This window comes from Apteryx rowi, unplaced genomic scaffold, assembly GCF_003343035.1.
Source record: "Apteryx rowi isolate R43461 unplaced genomic scaffold, aptRow1 scaffold_53, whole genome shotgun sequence".
Lineage (NCBI taxonomy): Eukaryota > Metazoa > Chordata > Aves > Apterygiformes > Apterygidae > Apteryx > Apteryx rowi.
In genome coordinates this window covers 3,077,822-3,099,419 of record NW_020450794.1, presented here as the reverse complement: position 1 = coordinate 3,099,419, position 21,598 = coordinate 3,077,822, and the positions used below count along the sequence as shown (strand labels likewise).

Here is a 21,598-nt window from a genome sequence, read left to right as displayed (position 1 = left end):
GCTGTACTGGTACCTGTTCTTCAGTACCCAGAGATGCTATGGAAAATGGAGTGGTGGAGCCTGGGTTACCAGAGCGGACAGGGTTTCTGCTAAACCCAGGCTTAGCGATGAGAAAACTAGGAGCGAGGAGGCAGGGCTGTGCCAGAGGGCAGAGGCTGCGTGTCTGCGGTCTGCTACGAAGGATGGCCGATAGCTGAGGCACAGAGAAGGGGCAGTGGCAAATCCTTCCTGGTATCTGGGCTCTCGTGGGTCTGTGGTGACCAAAAATGAGCATCTCGCTGGGTGGCCTTGCTCCCTCCCCCAGCTTGAGCCATTGTCCTCAGCAGCGGTGCTCACCTGGCAGCTCAGCTTCAGTGCTCGCCTAAGTTCGACGGGGTTGACCAGAAGCTCCCTGAGGCGTTCGCAGAGCTCTTCCTGGGCGCTTTGAAAGGCTGCTTTGACACCGGGGCGTGTTGGCATGAGTGCTGTCACAGTAACCCTGAGCCCAGCAGCACGCCTCCATGCACTCAGCAGCAGAGTGCTCGCTTTGGGGGGGCTTCGGGTGGAAGATCTGACCACAACAGGGCTCCGCAATGTTTGCAAAACCAGAGGCCAAGTGCTTTCAGCTGGAGGAGGTTCAGTCCCGTAAGCGTCGCTCACCCCGACCTGCTGCTGAGGATGGGGAAGTTGCTTGCCTGGTCCCGTCGGTAGCAGCATTACAGCAGGAGGGAGTTGGGCCGTGTTGCCTTGCATGAGAGCTGGTCACCCGTGTGTCCCCGGGCGAGAGGGGCATCAAGCAGTCTGAGCACTGCTGTTCCTAACATGGTGACAGTGCCTGGCTGGCTTGTGTCAATTCTTCATGCTTGTAAACTTTATAAATTTTTAGGGTTTTATCAGACCTCTCCCTATTTTGGGGTTTGGAGGATGACAGGCGTTATTTTGCTTGRAAACGCAACCTAAGGCTTACTGTTTTCTTCTGCAGTTGTGTATTCAGAACGGTCCTGCTTTACCTTGGCAGAGAGGTGCAGTGTAAAATAGGCTCTTGGGCGGTTATCGCTGCCGGCTTTGAAATGGGAGAGAAGTCAGAGGTGGCCAGGCGGGATAATCCCGGCCCACCGTCCTCCACAAAGCTCTTCTGCACCAGTAGTCGGTTCCACCCTCTACGCAGGACCAGGGACRGGGCTGCAGCTGTCTCGCAGGCTCTAGTTGGGCTTTCCTTGGGTTTAGCCCTACTTGTGCCCTTGTAACACTGCTTTCGGATCTGGTGGCTGCAGCTTTGTGGTCTTGGTAACTCAGCAGGGGACCTCGGCAGTTACCTGAGCCCTAGCTGCTGGGGCAAATCAAAGGGGTGGGCACAGCTTGGAGCACTCTGCTGATGGGGAGCTTCCATGAGGCCTCCCACGCGCTCTGCCCAAGCATCCCCTGCTGTAGTTTAAGCACAGGCCTGCCATGTGCCTAAGGGAGTGTTCTCCGTGCGTTTTGCCTAAGGAACAAAACCTCTTACCTAGGAGCGAGGCTGAACAACGCGCAAAAGCTTTGCACAGAGCAGACAGTAGCAGATGTGGTGACAAGAGTTAAACTCACAGTGAGCGGGATCCAAAGGTGAAAATCACAGGAGGAATAAAAAGTCCCTGGATCTGTTACATCATCCAGTATAGTTTGAAAGCAGCTTTTTGCCTCTTACAGGATTCCTGGCTAACCTGCTAGGCGCACTTACTCCTTTCAGCGGAGGGAGTCGCCAGGCCTCAAGCAGCGGAGAAGACGAGCCAAGTGGTGTGGTTGTACTCCTCTCCCGGGCGTAGCAGGGTATCGGGGAAGTGGGGCTGCGGGGAGGAAATGGCACATTAGCGATCGTGAGCTCCCACCAGGGCAGAAATCTGCTGCTGGGACAGCAGAGAGCAGCCACGCCGTAGCGCAGATCTAAAATCCCAGCTCCTCTCTCCTCTCTGGTGGTGGTGAGTGCTCTTTTCTCCACGCCACCCCAGTTAGCTAAGCAAGGGCTGGAAGATGGTTTGGGGAGGCTGAAGGCTTTTGGCAGAGCTCTCCTGGTGGAGAGTGGACAATTTACCTTGTTGACGGCGTCAGGCCAACTCTGGGTTTCCAGGCAGAAGGCCGAGTGCTTGGGGTACTTGGCGGAGCCTTTGCCCTTCAGGGAGCCGTCCAGGTTGTTGCCGGTGTAAAACTGGAGGCCGGGCTGGGTGGTGTGCACCTCCAGGGCCCTGCCGGTGGGGGGGTGCCGAGCCCTGCAGATGCCACCACAGGAGGCTGGGTGAGCTGGCGGTGGGTGGCCRCGCAGTCCCAGGGGCCACCCGCCAGCAGCCCCGGGCGAGGAGCTGGACAGCAGCGCCGGGGGCCCGTCCTACCTGGCTGCAAGGTGCCGAGCTGGTCCCGGCTTCAGGCAGAAGTTGTGATCGAAGCCATCCAGGCRAAACCGTTGCAAGTGCTTCCCCAGCTCCACAGGCACCCGGAGATCAAAGCCGGTGCCCTGCACAGTAGCCACCTCCCCTGAGCAAGGAGAACGGCTGCGTGAGCGCTTTGCACCCGCGAGCGGACGCGCCTCACACTGCGTGGGTTTGAAACCCCTCGCTTTGGCGGGACGAGGATTTGAAGCCATTTGCAGCCCTCGGCGTGTCGTGGTACCCTGTGGCAGTAAAGCAGGCGAGCAAGAGCTCGTCTTCTGGTGGGCCTGCAGGGAGAGCTGAGCGCGGTGGCCGTCAGCTGCGCAGCGAGACAGCAGCTTCTGGCCCCTCCTTTTTTTTTTAACGTATACAGGACTGCAGATGGATAATAATCAATACATACATAATTATATAACAGAACATCGACATGGCACTGTACCATCTAACTGACATATAAACAAATATATTATTAGTAGCGATGCATATTTATATATATAAGACTTACACAAACTCATAAATAAATATATAAATAAACCCTGTCCTATCTCAGACCAAACGTGCCCATCTTGCTCTCCTCGCAGTCTTTCTCGCTGATACCATTTCTTTCTGAGTCATAAAAGCTGGAAATGCCACTGGACTCCCAGCTCCTCGTGTGGGAGCTGTTGCTCCAGAGCCTCTGACACCCCTGGCTCCCTCACCCTTTGGGGGGGGGTAAAAAAACAACATTTAAGACCATAAACCCAACACTTGCTCTCGAGTCTCTTTTAAGAACCCACATGGGAATGCTGCATCCTGCGCTAAAACACTCCCAGTGAGAACAACCACCCTACGACATGTTAAACACGATGCAAAATGCAGCTGTTCCAACCCAAAGGCAATTTTCGGCAGGGGATTTTTCCCCGAAAGTCGCATTTTCCTATCCCTTGATAGCGGGAGCGGTTGCCGCGCGCTGCAGCGGGCTTCAAGCCCAGATGCTGCTCTGCACTGCTCCCTCGCTGCAAACCTTGAAAAAGAAAAGCAAAGAGAAAGAGCGGTCTCTATGTGACAAACTGCGCATCTCTGCGGCTTCTGATCCTATCTGAAAGGAGCAGCTGTGGGGTGGAAAAACACTTTGAAAAAAATATAAACCATTCTGATTTAGGCACCTACTTAAAATCCAGCAGCGGCTGGGCAGAAGGGCTCAGTGTTAATGGYTGCCCGAGCCTGGCCTTCATCCCGGGGGCTGAGAGCAGCCACGGTCTCGTCAGCTCCAGCAGGCACCTTTACCCAAAACATTTCTCCCATTTCTCCAGGCGCCAGCTGATGTGTGCACAGCAGTTTTGGGGTTGCAAAAGCAAACGTGACTTCGGTTACAGCAGACACCTGAACTAAAAAGCTTTCTCGCCTTTTTTTTTTTGAAGACGCTCTTCCTCTCCCTTRTGCTTGACGAAGCGGCCCTACGAAGACGTCAGAGAACCAAAACCTGCCATTTCCAGCAAAACTCGGCAGGCCCGCGCTTACCAGAAACGGCCTGGCGGGTGCCGCAGCGGCCCCCGGGGCCCCCCCACGCGCCGCTTCTCATCCGCAGGCGCTAGCTACGCTGAGCAGTGCCCCCTTCCCGGCATTTACACCCCAAACTTGCTGCCAGGCTGTCCCTGCGCTGCCGGAGCCGAGAGCAGGTCCCACTCTGCTTGCCTGCCAGGGTGCAGCGGTCGCCTTTGCACCCGCATGATCTGGTCTCCTCTAAGCCATCCGGGATGACAAAAAATCCATTATTCGGATATAAATATCTGGGTCCACTTTTTYGGTTGTTTGAATCTAATTCAGGCTTTTGAAATTTAAGGTGAATGCTTCTTTCTTTCCAATGATTTCCTTTTTAAAAAAGAGCCCCGTTCACAGCCAAACTTGAAATTAGACTCGTTTTGCAGTGAGACCTGCTCTTACTGCAATTCATGGGGGTCACTTATACAAAACCAAAAAGTTGTCACTCAAGGGGAGCTGCTGGAGGGCTAAACTCAAGGCACCCAAAAGGAGGAACTGGGGGGGGGGGAGTCCTGTTTTATCCTTTTTACCCCCAACTCAAGGCTGCGTGCAAGAGGCTGACAGTCTACTTCTACACTGAGACAGGGTAATAGCACCTTTGTTTAATTAACCTACTTAGCATGCAAAACATGCTGGTTTTCATTAACCGGCTCTCTTCCTTTAGGCATGCAGGACATTAAAGCCAGCTTAAGGCAGGAAAAAAAAGCTGTATTAAAAGTGCTGCTTTGGGGCATTCAGACTTGCAGCCAGTCGTGCCGGCTCTCYCATCCCGACTGACAGCTCAGGTCACACAAGGAGAACGATGCCGGGCTCCCAAACGCCAAAAACCCCAGCGGCTTTGGAGCTCCCACAGCCAAAATCCACCCGTGGAGGACTGCGTGCACGCTAAGGGTGCTGTCGACTTGTAACAAGGGCCAGCATCAAACCAGGGAACAAGCCCAGGGAGCTGAGCACTGAACTCCTGAGATGCTCAGACCTCTGGGGTCAGGTACAACACAGCCACCCCCAGGACAAACCTTGGTTGTCATCATGTCTAAACAGAGACTAAAAATATARCAGTGCTCAGCGTCAGAAGGGGATCAGAGCCGTAAACGTGGAGCAGCACTCCCCAAACACAAAGCGGGACAAAAGGCCACAGAGACCAAGCAAAAGGGGACTCAAGAAGTGATTTGTGCTCCAGGCTTTCCACCTCTACAACCAAAACGCCTTAATGTCCCTGAGCAGCCTCACCTGGGACCTCCCAAACCCCTACCCATGGGCCCAGGAGCCCTATTTAAGCTCAGCCTGGGCTATGCTGTAGGTGCAACTTCTGTTCCCTCCTGTCTCTGGCTCCAGGTGGTCCTTGGACCTGTGTTGTGGGTAGGTTGTCTCCTGGATGAGCCTCTTGGACCCATGTTGCAGCCTTTTCTCTAGCCCTGTTCTCACTGCTCCCTGGGACCCCCAAATGCTCATCTGTGAAACCATCTTCCCCCATCTGCAGTGAGTCTCATGCCACCCACCAGTAGGGATCTTGGTGTCATCCACAGGCAGGTAAGAATCAGCTTCAATGGAAATCTCATGGTCGTAGATGTCCTGTGAGCCCTGTGGGAGGATGGGAAATACTTGCTGTGGTTGTTCAACCATCTGAGGATTGTATATGTGCTGCAGCCCTAAATGCATCTGGGAGGTGGTGCTCCATGGTGCTACTGGAGCTGGTCTGGTACTGCCTGGTCCTACAGTGTCTTCTCCCACCTTGTCCCCTTCAGAGGGCACAGGACAAAGGCACCAGCACTGGCAAATATCTGCATGGGGCCTGGAGGCTGTAAATCCTGCAGAGTTGGGACAATCAGTTTGAACTTCTGCCTTGCCAAGTGCTACCATGCTGCAGATTGACTAGCCAAAGCACACTGGTCCCTGAGCACCCAGGGGAAGGCAAAAGTAGGGAGGAAGCAAGTGTGGGGGGACACAATACATCTTCCCAGCTCATCTCGTGTGGTGCAAGGGGGTTGCACTCCTGTTCTTCTCCTGTGGCCTCAGGGATGCTGGCAAGAAACCTGCTGGGCTGGATGGGGAGCGGGATCAAAGCTGAGTGTGCATGGCACCGCCTAATCTGAGTAGCAATTTCATGCTCAAAGGTCTGCTGTTCCTCTGGAAACATGCCTGAGTTGCATGCTGTAGGTGCTTATATAACTGTATTGCTGGGAGGACAAACAGGGTAAACTAACTGCAAAGTTAGAGCAATAGCATAAGCAGACACCTTGCATGGAGGGCTTGGGATGTTTCTCACTATCTATGAGCTTTTTAAGGGTGTTCAGATCTGAGGGTGATTGCATCATCCTGTATTCCTTGTCCAGCAATGTTATTTCCCAGATCCTTTTCCTCTAAGTCCAGTTAGAAACACAGTGAGACTGAAACGCAGCTGAGGTACAGTGCAGTCAAGTTGACAGGACCCCTGACTGGTGTGCAGGACCCCTGCATGCCCTCCTGGTCCTGCCACTGCCCCACGGTGCAACCTTGGCCCCATCACATCCCCTTTCCATGAGGGCATTTCTCTTGATCAGGCCATCTAGATGCTGATCTGATCTCAGCTATGCCATCCTGACAGAGGTCTTCAGCACGTTGTCTCAAAGGCTAAGAAAAGCCCGTCCACTGCTAGGGGATGCCAGTTCTGCACCTCCTGTTATCCTTCTGAGGATCCATGACCAGGAGAGATTGACACTTTCTAGTTGCCCACAAAGAAGGGTGGACAGTGGGTGGATTGAGAACTGGCTGAATGGCAGAGCTCAGAGGGTTGTGACCAGCAGTGCAGCCTAGTTGGAGGCCTGCAACTAAGCAGTGTCCTCCAGGTGTCAATACTGGTTCCAGTATTGTTCAGCTTCTTCATCAGTGACCTGGATGAAGGGACAGAGTGCACCCTCAGCAAGTTTGCTGATCCACCAGAGGGCTGTGCTGCCGTTCAGATGGACCTCAACAGGCTGGAGAGATGGGCAGAGGGGAACCTCATGAAGTTCAACAAAGGGAAGTGCAGGGTCCTGCACCTAGGGAGGAATAACCCCATGCACCAGCACAGGCTGGGGGCTGACCTGCTGGAAAGCAGCTYTGCGGAGAAGGACCYGGGAGTCCTGGTGGACAACAAGTTGACCATGAACCACCAATGAGCCCTTGCGGCCAAGAAGGCCAATGGTATCCTGGTCTGCCTTAGGAAGAGCATTGCCAGAAGGTCAAGGAGGTGATCCTTTCCCTCTACTCAGCCCTGGTGAGGTCACATCTGGAGTCCTGTGTCCAGTTCTGGGCTCCCCAATACAAGAGAAACATGGAGCTACTGGAGCAAGTCCAGCAGAGGGCTACTAAGATGATGAAGGGACTGGAGCATCTCTTGTATGAGGAAAGGCTGAGAGAGCTGGGACTGCTCAGCCTGGAGAAAGGAAGGCTGAGCACACTTACACRCTTAACGTGTGTAAGTATCTGAAGGGAGGGTGTAGAGAGGATGGGACCAGACTCTTTTCAGTGGTGCCCAGCGATAGGACAAGAGGCAACGGGCACAAACTGAAACATGGGAAGCTCCGTCTGAACATGAGAAAAAACTCCTTTCCTGTGAGGGTRACAGAGCACTGGAGCAGGTTGCCCAGAGAGGTTGTGGAGTCTCCATTCTTGGAGATATTCCAAAGCTGTCAGGACACAATCCTGGGCAACGTGCTCTAGGTGACCCTGCTTGAGTGKGGGGTTGGACCAGATGATCTCCAGAGGTCCCTGCCAACCTCAACCGTTCTGTGATTCTGTAACAGTCATGATCTGTTCCCGAGGCACTGGGATAACACAGGCTTGCTTGAGCCCTACATGAACCAGTCCTGTCCCAGCTTGCAGGCTGCATCCAACCCACTAGCCACAGGGACAACCCCCACCCCTGTGTCTCTAGAAGCCATGTCCTTACTGAACTCTCTTCTATATGGGGAAAAAGGCACACGCCTTTCCTATGCTTGATGATGGGAATGGACTGAAACAGTCTTAACTTTGTCTGCCAGCCCCCTTTTCTAGGCACCTGCCAGCAGGCCCGGACTGCTAGAAACCAGCGTATTGGTCCGAATAATCCCATGGGAAGTCTTTTCTCCAAGGGCTCCTGTCCTTCCCCTGCAGCTGCTCTATGGTGTTGGGCCTCCCCATGCTTACCTGCCCAGCTAAGTTGAAGTATGCATGATTTGTCAAGTTGATGGGTGTTGTCTTGCTGGTCTGGGCTTGATAGTTGATGGCCAGCTCCCCACCACTGAGCGTGTAGGTGACCCAGACTTTCAGGTCACCAGGGTAGCCTTCCTCACCATCTGGACTGAGCCGGAAGAAGCGGACACCATTTGGCACGACTTCGGGGCTCCAGAGAACCTGCAAGCATTGGGCCGTTAACTGGAGAGCAATGGGAAATGCAGTGCTCTTATCGCCTGCCCCAGGCTGGGCTGATCTCGGGCAGAAAAAGCACCCAAGGAACAATGCACCCAAACAAACAYGAAGGTTTTTCTCAGCCATCTTCCCTGCTCTTCCTCCTAGGAAAAATATCTACCTATTTCTACCTATGAAGGACTGAAGAATGACATTCCCTTGAAAAAGAGGGAAGCAGGAGAAAAACACATGCAAATACCAGCCTGCTCTTAGTCAGTCAGGGCCAGCACCAGGGAACAAGTTTTTCCATGTGGAGCAGAACAAATGAGGCAGCTTGCTGTGATGGGGAAGGGGGGAATCTGTCCTGGGCATTGTTGTGTTACTCCGTGTCTCAAAGGGTGCAGGCTGTGATCAGTTTTTCTAAGGGAGAGTTACTCTCTAATCAGATAGGACTGATCCAGAGGCAAGGGCCTGACAATGYTCCTGAGATCACCCTCTCCATGCCCTGTGAGGAGTTTACAAAATCAGACTTGCCAAAAGGCAATGTTTTCGCCAAAAGCAGGAATTCAGGGTGCAAAGTGGGTCCTTTTCCCATGCAGAGCATAGTTCAGCTGGAGAACCCACTGCCGTGGGATGCTGTGCATTTACATTTGTGGAGGAGTGGCTATTTAAGTTTGTGGAAGAAAAAGCCATTAAAGGCCAGTAAGCATATTCTGCAAGCTGCTGCCCACAGACTGTGGGAAGAAGAGACCATCTTTAAGCTCTTCCCTAGGTACCTGCTGACAACCAGCCCCTGGGGCACTGCGACACCAGGGTCATGCATGGCATGGCCAGAGCGGGCTCCTGCACCACCACCCAGCTCCAAAAGGCCACTGGCCAGCGAGTCCTTCCACCGAGGGGTCATCAGATATTCAGCAGGCAAAGACAGATACAGTGATTTATCTTAGCTCAAAACCCAGATATTTTTTGTAGTCCCTCAGTCCTCCAGCCACAGAGTCAGGCGTCAGCATCGCAAAAGCCCCCAAACTCCTGCATCATCAGCCCAGTCGCTGACCACAACGCTGAGGTCTTCAAGATAAGGAAAAACTGCCAAGATGACTAAGACAGTCACAGCTAGGAGCCAGAGCGTCTTGTTTTTGTCAGCGCTAACTGCAGATCCCTGGACTGTCACTGTTATCTGGCTTAAGCATGTCAAGCTTGCGCTTGCAGTGTGTTTCTGCTGAGCACTGGGGAAGAGGTTTTCTTTCATGCAAACTGGGGAGATATGAGCTGCGTGCTCACCACCAGGCCCTGGCTATAGGATTTTACAATTTCTGCCCCAGGCATGCTTGCAGCAGCCCACAGAGGACCAGGCTGGTGGCAGGGCCTTTTGCAGATGCTTGAGCTTGCCCCACAGACTGTGTGAGGAAGGTTTGAAACCTGGTTTGATGCCAGTTCATAGTTGATGCTGCTCTTTAAGTGATTTTTTTTTTTTTTCCACAAATGCTTTGACTTTTGCCCCGTCAGCCTGGATGTTCTTTCACAAAGCAAAACATTAACCTGGGAAAGCAGCCGCAGCAGTACATTTGCACAAGTTCCTCTGGGGAAACTGTGGATCAACCTCTTGCTGGCTACCAATGCGCTCGATCCRACAAAGCCCAAGGCTTCAGGAAAGYGGAAACCTCTGTCCATTATGGAAAGAACAGGATTATCAGCAAGGCTCTCTGGAGAGGAAACAGAGGGAGGAGATACTCTGCTGCTATAGCCCCTCACAGAGCGCAGATGATATCTGGCCCCAGAAGCTGCAGCAGTCCAGCCCAGAGCTAGGGGAAAGAGAAGGATCGGGGAGGGCAGACAATGATCGGCAGCGTTCAGCTAGGGCATTTGCTGATTCAACTCATTAACCCACCAGAAATCTCTAAAGAGTCAGGACTGAAGACACAGGGTCCTCTCGCTGTCACCTGGAGGCTAAAAGCCACTGGACCCACCAGGCTGAGATTTACCTTGTCAAACCCCCTGGCTCCTCCATGCAGGCTGTTGGGTCCGTTGTTGAGGGCCAGTTGATACTCCTGCCCGCCCAGGGTGAACCTCCCCTTCGCGATCCTGTTGGCAACTCGCCCCACGACAGCCCCAAAGAAGGGGTGCTTCTTGGTGTAACCTGGTCAGAAAAACAGCGTGTCATTAAAGATAGGAGCAGTGGACCACTGCCTGTTGGGACTGCAACCAGATGGACCTGGAGACTGAGCTCCTGGTGTTTCACAGGACATGACCAGGGAGGCACTGGATAGTCTTGCACATCTCTGATTAAAACAGCTGTTGGGGGGGTGGGAATTGCTTTCTGTGTAAAATTGCAGAAAAGGCCCCCAGTGCTGCCAGTCAAGGAGTGGCACGGAGCCACCCCAGCAGAAGAAGGTAGCTAAACGCCAGAGCCAGCAGGGTCCCCCTTCCCTGTCCACTGCTGAGCCCAGCTGGTTAAATTCCCTGATGTTTATTATTATTWTTTTATTTTTTAGAAAGGGATTCAGACCCACCTTCCAAGCTGTCAAAGCCCAGGACAATGTCTGCAAACGCCCCATCCCTGCCTTTCATCTCCAGAGCAGCAACGATGCACCCCAAGGACAGGATCTCCACTTTCACGCTGTCGGACTTTAACACAAACTTCTCCACCGTTCCTCCTCCTTCCTCCTGGGGCAGGTGCCCGAATGCTTCCCTTGTCACCTCCGTCATCGCTCCCCGGAGTTTGGTCCCTCAGCAGGAGCTGCGGCCCCTCTGGGCGAGACGGCAGCTTAGCAGGAAGCGATGGTGGCCGGGASCGGAGCAAACACAGTTCAGGGAGTAGCTGGAGCCAGCAAAATCACATGGGGCCTCCCAGAGCCGCGCAGTGGGGAGGAGTCATGCCAAGCGCTGGCTTCCTACCGGATCCCAGCTCGGCCGCCGGCATGCATTGCCATTGCCACCTTTTCTCCTCCCGCTTTCATTACAGTTCCGCTTTTGGGGCCCTTGCAAAGTMCGACAGGACAAAATGCTGTTTTTAAATCATGAAGTCGCTAGCCAGATGTTATCCATTCATGTGACCCTCAACCATCAAAAATTACCTTCTTTTGAAATACTGACTTCTCCTGGCTGTCTCAGGCCTTGGCAAGCAAGCTCAGTCTGTAGGAAAACACTAGAAATAATTTGTATATACATTTTTGGCATCTATTGATAAGACTCAAATGCCTGATGATACAGCTTTACTACAAGTTGATATTGTTATATTTTAAGGGGGCCCATTTCCAGAATTTTTCTCAGGAAGTGATAATTCTAAGAACTCCCAACAACAACAAAATCTAGCATTAGCTGCTAAATATTTATTTCCAGTATAGCAATCCCCCTTAGACAAGAGAAAACACAGATTCCAAGTCGACCCCGAATCAAAACCTCCGACCTGGCTTGTAGTTAAGGTGGTTTTGAAGCCTGCATTTCTTTGGCTGCTAGTGATGGCTTTGTGTTCACAGTATAACATAACTGCTGTGCTTTAAGTGTTTCCTGCCTCGCTGTTGCAATTAATGCTCTCTATCTGAAAGCAGCATTGCGAGTAAATATGCTTTTTACTGGGGAGGAGGCAGGAATCAAGTTGTGCTTGGCATCTAGGCCTGCTGGATTTTCTTCTTGGTCATTCCTATTTCATAGGAAGAGTTTGTTTCAGGCCTGAGTCACTGTTGCACTGAGTTTTGCTGATAGGGAGGGTCAAATGCAAGCACTTCTCATTTTTATCCTTCTTCCAAGAAGAAATGCACAGTGCCAGGCCTGAACACGCCAGGCATTTTCGGCAGGGCACTTCCACAACCAGTGAGTCTTCAGAAAAGGTTTCTCCACATCTCCRAGGCTTCGGTTTCGTTTCCCTTTGCCTTTCAGCTCTGCACAGATAGCTGGGCAGTGCATCAGCTCCCTGCTCCATCTTTCCCCTTGCTCTCACCAGCCTTTTGCAACAYGACAAATCTGAAAGCTTTAGTGAGGAACAAGGCTTTATGAGCTCTATCACAGCACCTCACCCTGCAGGTATCGCAGAGGCACATGACGAAGGCTTCTTGCCTTGGCTGCAAAGGCAAACTGGGAAGTCAGCCCATAAGCGAATGGTCCTGCCTTTAAAGCCTCACCCAAAAACTAACAAAAAAGGCATATCGTGAAGAGGCACGGGTTTTTGGAGAGGCCAGCATTTATTGCACTGCCAAGTGCTCTCAGAAGATAAGGTTTTACACACGCCAGTGCTATTTTCTTATGGTTACTTTATTTTTATGATTTGAGATGTTTTTCTTTAATCCCAAAGTGACTTTGCTTGAAAGGCTAAGGTTAACCAAAAAAAGGGTTTTCAAACTCAAATCACAAGCTTGCTCCTTATCAGTGGCATAAAAATGTAGCTTGTCAAAAGATTTGATGTTTCTGACCCAAATTTTTGCACCAGTTTTACATCTTAGAGCCATGAATCATGGCTAGATTTGCAACAATGAAGTAATTGCTTTCTATAAGACTTTCCCAAACAACAAAAGGTCTCACAGAGATCTTGTTGTACAGAGAAGTGGTGGTGCTACAGCTATAGGGAAGTCAAAATAGAGGAAGGWCAGTCAAGCTGAGCATACCAGGATTGATAATGTCGTTACTAAGAATATTCACACTCTTTTCTTGTTTATTTAGGCAGCAGTGTTACCCACCATTATCAAAATCTACCCTGTGTACAGCAAACCCATCACCTTTTTGCCAGGCACGAGTTTGCTGAGGCGAATTACACTTTCTTCTGTACATTTATGGCCTTTAAGGCCTGTCTTAAAGCTGTCAGTGTGCTGACTTCTGCAAGGTCTCAGATTAAACCCAGCACCTTCTGAAGGTGGACATGCCTGTGGGGGGATATGCAGGCCTGTACCRTGGTAACGTGCTGGTTTTGCTGGACTTATTCATATGTCCAAAACTCAGACTTCACTTAAATGCTTTGCTGAATGCGCCAAGTCGGCTGTATCTGACAGACATGTAGCTTCATTTTAGATTGCGCTAATGGGTGTCTCTCTGAGACACCATCTTTCATCCTATTACAGGTTCCCCTTGTCTGCTTAGTCTAAGATTGGAAGCTTTTCCGGGCAAGAGCTGTTTCTTATTCTCTATTGCATGGTACCTGCTACCACAAGATCCTTTTATGGTTGGTCTTTAGGCACTTCTGTAATAAATTACATCAATACACTTCCTTCCTTACTTTTGTCTTTGATTTCAACCCACCTGGGATTTTCAACTTGTTCTGGACCCAGAGCAAGAATTTAGGTTTTGGTTGATTGGAGAAAAAAAAAAAATGTCTTAAGCAGTTCAGGTCTGTAGAGGAATGTACTGTGTTCGCTTCTTACAGGATCAGACTCTGTTCTGAGTTACCAGATCCAAAACCTTCATTTTCAGCAGAGCTGCATCATGTAGCTGAACAGGAGCATGCAGCCACCACCGCCAGCCACCATCCCTGATAAGAGAAATAGCTATTCCTGCCCTGTGGGGAAATCTTTGGACAGTCTTCCTGTGCCAAGTTGCTCCCATCATGACTAAATTTCTTGTTTTTATGGCACCTGAGCTGCTTGTCTCAGCATCATGAAGAGGTGCTGCTTTGCATGGAGAACCCAGCAATGAGCAAGATGATATTAAGTCAGTGGCATTTTGATTTGAAGCTGACAGAAACACTCCAAATGCTTGAGTTAAGCAATGGCCACTGATTACAGTCTGCTGTTGCCCAAGAGGCTTATTTGTTTGGCGATTCAGTGGCTCAACAGTAATGCACTCAAACACTGCAGTTGGAGGTGGGGTCCATTGGGGCTGGTTGCTGCGTAGACACAGAAAAGGAGACAAATTTTTTAGACCGTCACTTGTTATACCCTGCAGCATTACAAGGCTGTAATTAAATCCCTTTTCTCTGAAAAACTTTGTGTAAGCCTGAGGGGCTGAGCCAGCACTGAAGCTGTTCAAGCCTGCGGGGAGCTTGCATCTGCAGACAGAACAAAGAGGGAGACGTTTCCCCCACCATTTTATTGTCTGCTTATTGAATGCATCTACAGCTCTGCTGGGTACTTCTGAGCACGCCAGCTTAAAATGGAGCCGGCACTGTTTTGTGCTTCAGCTCTTCAGGGGCAAATGATACTCTGCCATTGATTAGGTTATTTTAAGACCTGGCATGGAACAATTGCTTGCTGTTATTCTGGCAGTCATTTATCAGGAGCCAGTTACACGTGTTTTCTAAAGCTCTTCAAAAAACACAACTACCCAATAACACTCTTAACGCAGCATGTTTCAGATGTGCCTCTGTGTGCAAGTTGTTTGTATCTCAGTAACAGCCAAAGAGCCATTTGGATGTGTTGGTTGCTATAGTAATTACTTTCCTCGGGAGCTAAAATAATAGCTTACAGCTCCTGCAGCTTGCTGCTGTGTAGGCTGCCTTGAACCAGGGACACCTCCATTTTGTTTTGGAGGGGGCTGGGGAGTTCAAGCGCACACTTTGAGACAGATTTCCCTTTGTACAGCTCATTTTGAATTTAACCTTTACAGAGGATGTGTTGCAGGTCTAAAACTGTTGCAGGTTCAAAAATAAAAGTAGCAAACAGAGCGGTAGGGCAGCCTTGCGGCTGAGGTTTCGGATGGGGGGGTGAAGAAGATTTGGAATCATTTTCCACTTCTGCTGGTAGGAAATGGGACYGGTCATGCTGAGGCCAATTTTCAGCACCGAGGGCCCTGCGAAGCAACGGCGGTTGGGGGGGGGGGGTCTTGCAGGAGCTTCAAAAGCAGCTCAGYGGGTTAGGCAGGAATGTGACAAGAACAGCCCAGTATCACTTAACATTTTTTTCACTGGCAAAGGCACTGGTGAAGTAAATGCTCCACAGACATGCAGTACTGGAGAGGCTAGAGAAGGGTCTCGCTGCAAACAAAACAGCCTTTCAGAGCACCCCAACAGCTGGCAGATGTTACCTCCCCTGCCACCCGCAATCAGTTCTGAAGGCACAGACCATCTCTGGGTGCCACTTTAAATAGCAACGCTGCTGGCYGCGGGCCTTTTGCTTGAAAAGACAGTGCGCAGATGCATTTCCCAGGAGAGGGATAAGCCCCACAGTGATGTCTCTGTGTGGTCATGAAGGAGACCCCGAACGGGAAGGTCACCCTCCAGCTTCAAGAAGCAGCAGCAGGGGCACTGAACAGCTGCAGCGCAGATCTGTGACTTACTGGGGATGGCCTATGTAGGGTCCCAGCACCAGCAATGAGTACCTGTTCGGTTTTGCAGGCAGAGAGCAAAAAAAGGAGGATGAGGACATAGCAAAGGGCTCAGAGAAGGGGCTGGAGATGTTAGGATGAAAGCAGGGAGCAAACAAGCAGGGAAAAGATTTTGCATTGCAGTGCAAACCCTGTACTGTCCTAGAAAATTCACTGTCAGATGTGTACAGGGCTGCACTGGCAGCCGGCAGGGAGATGCCAAAGGGAGATAAAAGACCTGCACGATATGCTAACAGGCTGTGAACACAAACAGTTCCTGTTTGAGTAACAGCAAAATACAAAGATGCAGGGAGGGAGGATGTTTGGTGAAACCACAGGACAAAACTGGGCCTTCACATGTGAAGAGTATGCGCTGAGAATTTATTGCTAGACTTGCAGGCAGCGGATGATAAGACTGTATTTCACACGTGTAGACATTCAGATATACACGCACACACAGATTTAGGCATAACATACGTGCAAGTTTTGTGCCTGTACAGCTTTGCTGCTGAGGTGTGCTGCTTTACTGACAACAGCTGGAGCAGTGCAAGCCCAGCAGGGAGTTATACCAGCACTTTTTCCTAGGCAAAGCCTGATAAAGCCCCCTTAGACTGGCATGCCCGCACGCTTCTGTGTGAGGCTTGTTATCTAGTGATACCGGTACCCCTAAAGCTAGGTGGCTTTTACATGTAGCGATGGCCCTGGAAAGTCAAGAGTGACGCTGCGTTTGCAGTGAAACAGGAGTCCAGGAGTGCTCTGACAACCAGATTCACATGCTGTCTCATGCCACGAGCCCTCCCGCTTGCATGTGCTCCCCAGAGCCCTGTGGAGGCAGGGGGCCCCTGTRCCTGGTGCACAGGACACTTCAGCTGAGCTGGCACTGGGCAGGGCGCAGATGCAGGACAGGAGACCCCTGAAAAAATGATACTGGCATTGCAAGGACTCTATTTGTATTTATTTTTTACAATTGGCCAAACTTTTAATTCGCAACAATCCAATTGTGCAGGGTTCAGCTATGAGTACTTTTAAAGTGTTTGTTCTGTATTAAAYTTGTGATTCTTCAATTTCTCTATCTGAGAATCTCCTATGGCCATTATATAAAGTTCTTGGGCTAAGGTTTCTGCTATCRTGTCAGAGAATTTGCTGTATTTTTAGCCCTGGTGGATTGTGGCATATCAAGGCCTTAAAACTGTCACTGAAGCAGAAATCCCAAGCACTCCCGTTGAAACAGTATTTAAGATACAAAATCCTAAAAGAAAGGAAAAAAAGAAAGTATTTCTCTAGCAAGAAGCTCTAAAGAACAAAAAGTAAAACTGAAAGACATATGAAGACAAGGTTTCACAATCAAACCAATGCGTTACCTGATTCTATATATTATCAGCTATCCTTGAAACATATCACCTGGATAGCAGTTCTGTACTCGCTATGGCCGACCCCTGCAATTACAGCAGAATAACACAATTTGTTTCTTTAGCCTAAAATGGTGTCAGGAAGAATCTTGGCTTTCCTTAAACAGGAACTCAGTAGCCCTCATGGGGAGTTAAAAACACAATTAAAAACATGATCCAAGTATAATATACAGTCTCAAGTTACCCCAACACAAACAAAATAATTCAGACCRTCCTATCTAACCACAAAAAATGACTTTTTAAAGCCATGTTTTGGAGGAAGCAGGAGAGATCTAATTCATGACATTTGATGCCTAGGACGGGCAGTACTGGTCTAAAGACTCATTTATGAGGTTATTTCTGGAAAACTGGATTTCTCTGTATGTTAATTTTGGAGTAATTTTTTAAATTAATTATTTTATATTTGGTATTCCTAACAAGATGCTTAGAACACATGTACTTTAGGAAGCCTTGCTATATTAAAAGCTTGGAGAAAAAAGCACATACGACAGACGCAGCTATGTTAGCAAAAACTCAGGCAAGGCCACAAAAGACTGCCTCTACTGGAGAACTAGTTTGCGCTAGATAAGTATTGTTGCTGGCATAATTACAAAATTCCTCTCAGCAGCAACTCCTCTTTAGTACAGACACCATCATAAGAGGAAAGAAACCCTTGAAAGTTTGCTCATAAATACCAGAAAAATGAGTTATCTTACGTCACTGTATGGTAGATAGCCTGTCTAAATGTGTGGCTCATCTGTGCAATGCATGAATGGTCCTGTGAAGTTGAGTGTGAAAAGATGAAGTGTGTTACCCAAGAAAGTGTATCAAGGACACCCTAAGGACATGCTTCATCGAGTGCAACTTCCTAGCCAAGTCGCCGGAGCTCTTAGAGCCAGCAACGAGGCACCACAGACCTTGTCTGTGCAGAGAGCGTTTCCTCAGGCAGAGAGAGCGTGCCAGCCGAAGGAGTAGCTGTGGAGCCGCTCATGCGGTAAACAGTATTGCAGATTGTGTAATAGGAGGCCGACTGCATTTAGGTATGTACTACGCGTTCACGGAGCGCTTCATTCCTCCACCCCCACTACAGTGTTGTCATCTTTGGCTGCAAGCAGCAGCACCCATTTAATTGACAAAGATTTAGACACTATCATCAGTGGAGGCAGAGTGAAAGTGGGTAAACGTTTTTCTTTTTTTCTTTTTCGTCCTTGCAAAACCAAAGCAATAGAAGCAGTATTTGGGAACTCGCCCCCTTCTGTTGCTGTCAAAATCCTTGTGTTAGTGCCCTGCTTAGATAGCCTGGGAAAGTGAGAACTGTTACACTATGAGGAAATCACAAAGGATTTACACCAAGGCTCTTGCAGCTAACAAGGTGAAATGGCCCAAAATGTCTTGTTTGGCTCTAGCTAGCAGAAAATTCTTTGTGATAGGTAAAAATGGGTGGGGATGACATTTTAATCATAGTCAATACCAGTAATCTTCATGTACCACACACAGCATAGTAACATTGGTAAGAAGAACTGCTTTGAACTTACAACACACAGAGGATGTACTTGTGCTGTAAAGTGTACATTAATCTGCTTTGGGAGCCCAGGCAACGATGTCTGCAAGATGTTCGTTTGGTGCTCTGGGGATGCAGTGTCTCAGCCCAGTGCCTGGGTGGGGAAACCTCTGCAGTGCACCCTGTCTCACCCTGCAGACATGTCCTCTCTTACCATTTAGCACAAAATCCATCGCCAATTTGTATTCCTGCCACAGCAAGCAAAGTAGTCCTGTGGCACTGTTCCATCCTGGATGGAAAGAGACAAAAGAGACCAAGATTAAAAATAAAGTAACTTGTGGGAAAGCACCTGGCTCTCAGACATTCCCTCACTTAGACACTGAGTCTCATGCCCCCAGTGTTCACCATCAAAGGGCAAGATACAAACCACAGAACATCAATTAAATGTCTATTTTAGAAATGTGCATCCTTTCTGGTAAGTCTGCTTCACAGGAGCTTACCAAATGATGATTCTTGGGAACAACCCCTGTTCCACAAACTGATCAMTGCTCATTTTTGAGAACTGTTGCCTAATATAAATCCAGAATTATGACCCATTCCTTCTTGGGGGATGCAACACTCATCATCAGAAATGCTTCCAAAATCTCTTGTCTTTAGAATGGAGCAGCTATTTTAACAGAGAAAGAAAGGACAGTCCTGGTGTCTAGATAATTATGCCCACAGATGACAGCTCAGCTTGTAAGCAAGTATCAGAGAGGGCTAAAGGCACRATTTGTGCCCACACACAGCAGGACTGCTGTCTGCTTTGTCAGTGGGAGAAGCAGGACTGGTTTTGTGCAAGCAGACCCTGGGTCAGGCAGGATGGGGGCAGCTGCCTGTGTTTCTTTCAGAAGACCTCACTATGCACAGGGTACAGCCMACGTGCATGCAAACAAACTGCAGGTGTGCTTCAAAACCCTTGATTTAATAAAACCAGGTTTGCGTGTAGCAGCTGCAAAACTGAGTGCAGGCATGAGAAAGACAGTTTTCTAGGAGAGCAGGCAGCTGTGGCTCCGCTGCTCATTTTACCTACGCTAGAGCCTTGGAGAACTAAGCTAGCCCTTACTGCCAAGAGAGAGTATGGGAYGGCTGCTTTGTGACATGAATGAGGTACCTCTGTCTGGCACATCTGTATGGCACTGGAGTCATCTGTCTACTCTGGACTTGCAAACAGATCAGTAACCTGCAAGCAAAGAGAATAAATTTCAGAACTGCAGTTATTTTACGAAACAGCCCAGAAGAAGCAAAAGCAGCCACAGACGGGGATGTGAAAGTGACCTCACAGTGTCTTGGAGAACTAATGGGTGTCTAATATTTATGCAGAGAAAGGACATCTTAATCAGAGACAGGAAATACTGACTAGACAGATATGTTACGCCATTTATCCAAGAAAAGAACTCTGGTAACAAAACAAGCAATAAAGGTAAAACAAACCAAAAAAGCATCCTTGGGTGGGAGCTGTGACATTGGGACTTTTGTCTCTGCTGTGACTCCATTATCGCAAGGGTCAGAGATCTGTGAGGCAAATATAGTGGTTTTAGTTTGCCAGTGTTCCGCTGTTGTACACRTGTCTGAACAAGACCACAGAGTGACCCATCAGTTTGCCTTTTTATTGTTGTAACCCAGGAAAAACAGATGCATGGCTACGTTACAAAGAAAAAAAGATTAGATGTACAGAGTCAAAAACATACAAAATAGAAAATGCCAGGATGAAAGTTGCGAATGCAGGCTTAAATGGCCCCCTCCTGCATAACTTGTAGTGATAAGGACTTTAATTTTACCATCACTTATTAATTTTACCATGGGACTCCAGCTTCATTTGGTGCATCAGACAGGCTGTGCCCAGTGAGCGAGCAAGTGCTCGCTCTTCGTTTTCCTCCCACTCACAAAGTGAACCCAAGCTGTGCTCAGTGCACACTCTTCAGCTCTTCTGCAGGTAGAAGAATGATTTGTTTTCTTCTGAGTATTTTTCACTACCGTAGGGAAGTGCGTCACTGTCGTGTGAGAAGAGCAGGTGTGGTAGTCTTCTTCAGAGATAGAGAACGGATACACAAACAGGTTTTGGCCAGATTCATCCTTAATACTTTTCAGGGCACCATTTGAAATATCTAAGACCTGATTCCACAGATAATGCAATTTTGTTTTGCACTGTACATTCCGTTCTGAAAATTAGTTTGAGCAACTGGTTTAAGTGACTTGCCTAGTATTACATAGGTGTGAGGAGAAAGAAAGCAGCTTCATAATTTTTAATTGTTGTGTGCATGCTTACTCTGTATATACAGAGGAGCCGAAGAGCTTATAAACTATGAGATTTTGTGCATCGTGTATTTGAAATGACTGAGAGAGTGGGCTGTCCCCTGGCATGGAAGCATTTAAGAATCATGGTTTTCAGCTGCAATCAAGGGAGTTAAAATCTTGCTTTTTTTCCAAACAAAAGTAAAGCTTCTCTAACCATGAGACTCCAGAGTCTGATGCTTTAAGAAGTAATAAATATCACAATATCTGTGATCATACTGAAAGCGCTGGTAACAGTGCAAGCCTTGGCAATTCTGCTGGTTAAGGCGATAATTTTATGTCATTACTGGTCAGGGTGGATTTGACCTGTAGCGCAGCTGTTTATCAACCTAAGCGCACACCTCACCTTGAGTTAGGATCTCGAGCCTGTGTTGAACATTTTGAGCAGCCAGAGTTTCTCTTGACAATAACTAGTTTGGTGCAGGCTCAGTACTTTTACTTTTTGGCTTCAGATGTCTTGTGATGGGTACCCAAATTTAGGGGTCTATAAACTGGTGGCGGACTGAAAAGAGAGAACGCTGCAAGCAGCAGCAACTGCTGTCCGGTGTAGGGGATAGTATGAATAAACCCAAATCAAAATAAGCAAAAATTAGAACCAAGAAAAGCTTTCCAGCCTACGGCTCAGTCCAGTCTGTCTGGGTATGATGGTGAGGCAGTGGCAACTTCCAGGGCGGACAGTTACTCCAGAGCACTAATTTCTTAAGCTGTTAAGACTAAATGCCCCCAAAAGGAACAAAAGCCCTGCATATTCAAGCAACAGCTGTAGCTAATGAACACTACTGCTAGTCTTCCCTTACACTGCTACATGGCAGACCTTGCACTCAACACGCATGCTATGTGCTTGTCTTTCAGTGATGTAACTCAGTGACTCCACTGACTCTTGGGGAGCTCCTGAGTTTTTGGCA

The 21,598-nt window shown here is 49.1% G+C and overlaps 1 protein-coding gene across 1 annotated transcript; it reads right to left on the bottom strand.

Annotated features, from left to right (window-relative positions):
* Positions 1-1,660: 1,660 nt before the first annotated feature.
* On the bottom strand, positions 1,661-11,181 carry GALM (galactose mutarotase). The gene is made up of 7 exons (XM_026080672.1): positions 10,757-11,181; positions 10,229-10,383; positions 8,046-8,252; positions 5,399-5,480; positions 2,343-2,484; positions 2,048-2,222; positions 1,661-1,802 (listed from the first exon to the last, which is right to left on the bottom strand). Exons 1-7 carry the CDS (start codon positions 10,950-10,952, stop codon positions 1,725-1,727), a joined length of 1,035 nt encoding a protein of 344 aa, XP_025936457.1. The 5' UTR covers positions 10,953-11,181; the 3' UTR covers positions 1,661-1,724.
* Positions 11,182-21,598: the final 10,417 nt, after the last annotated feature.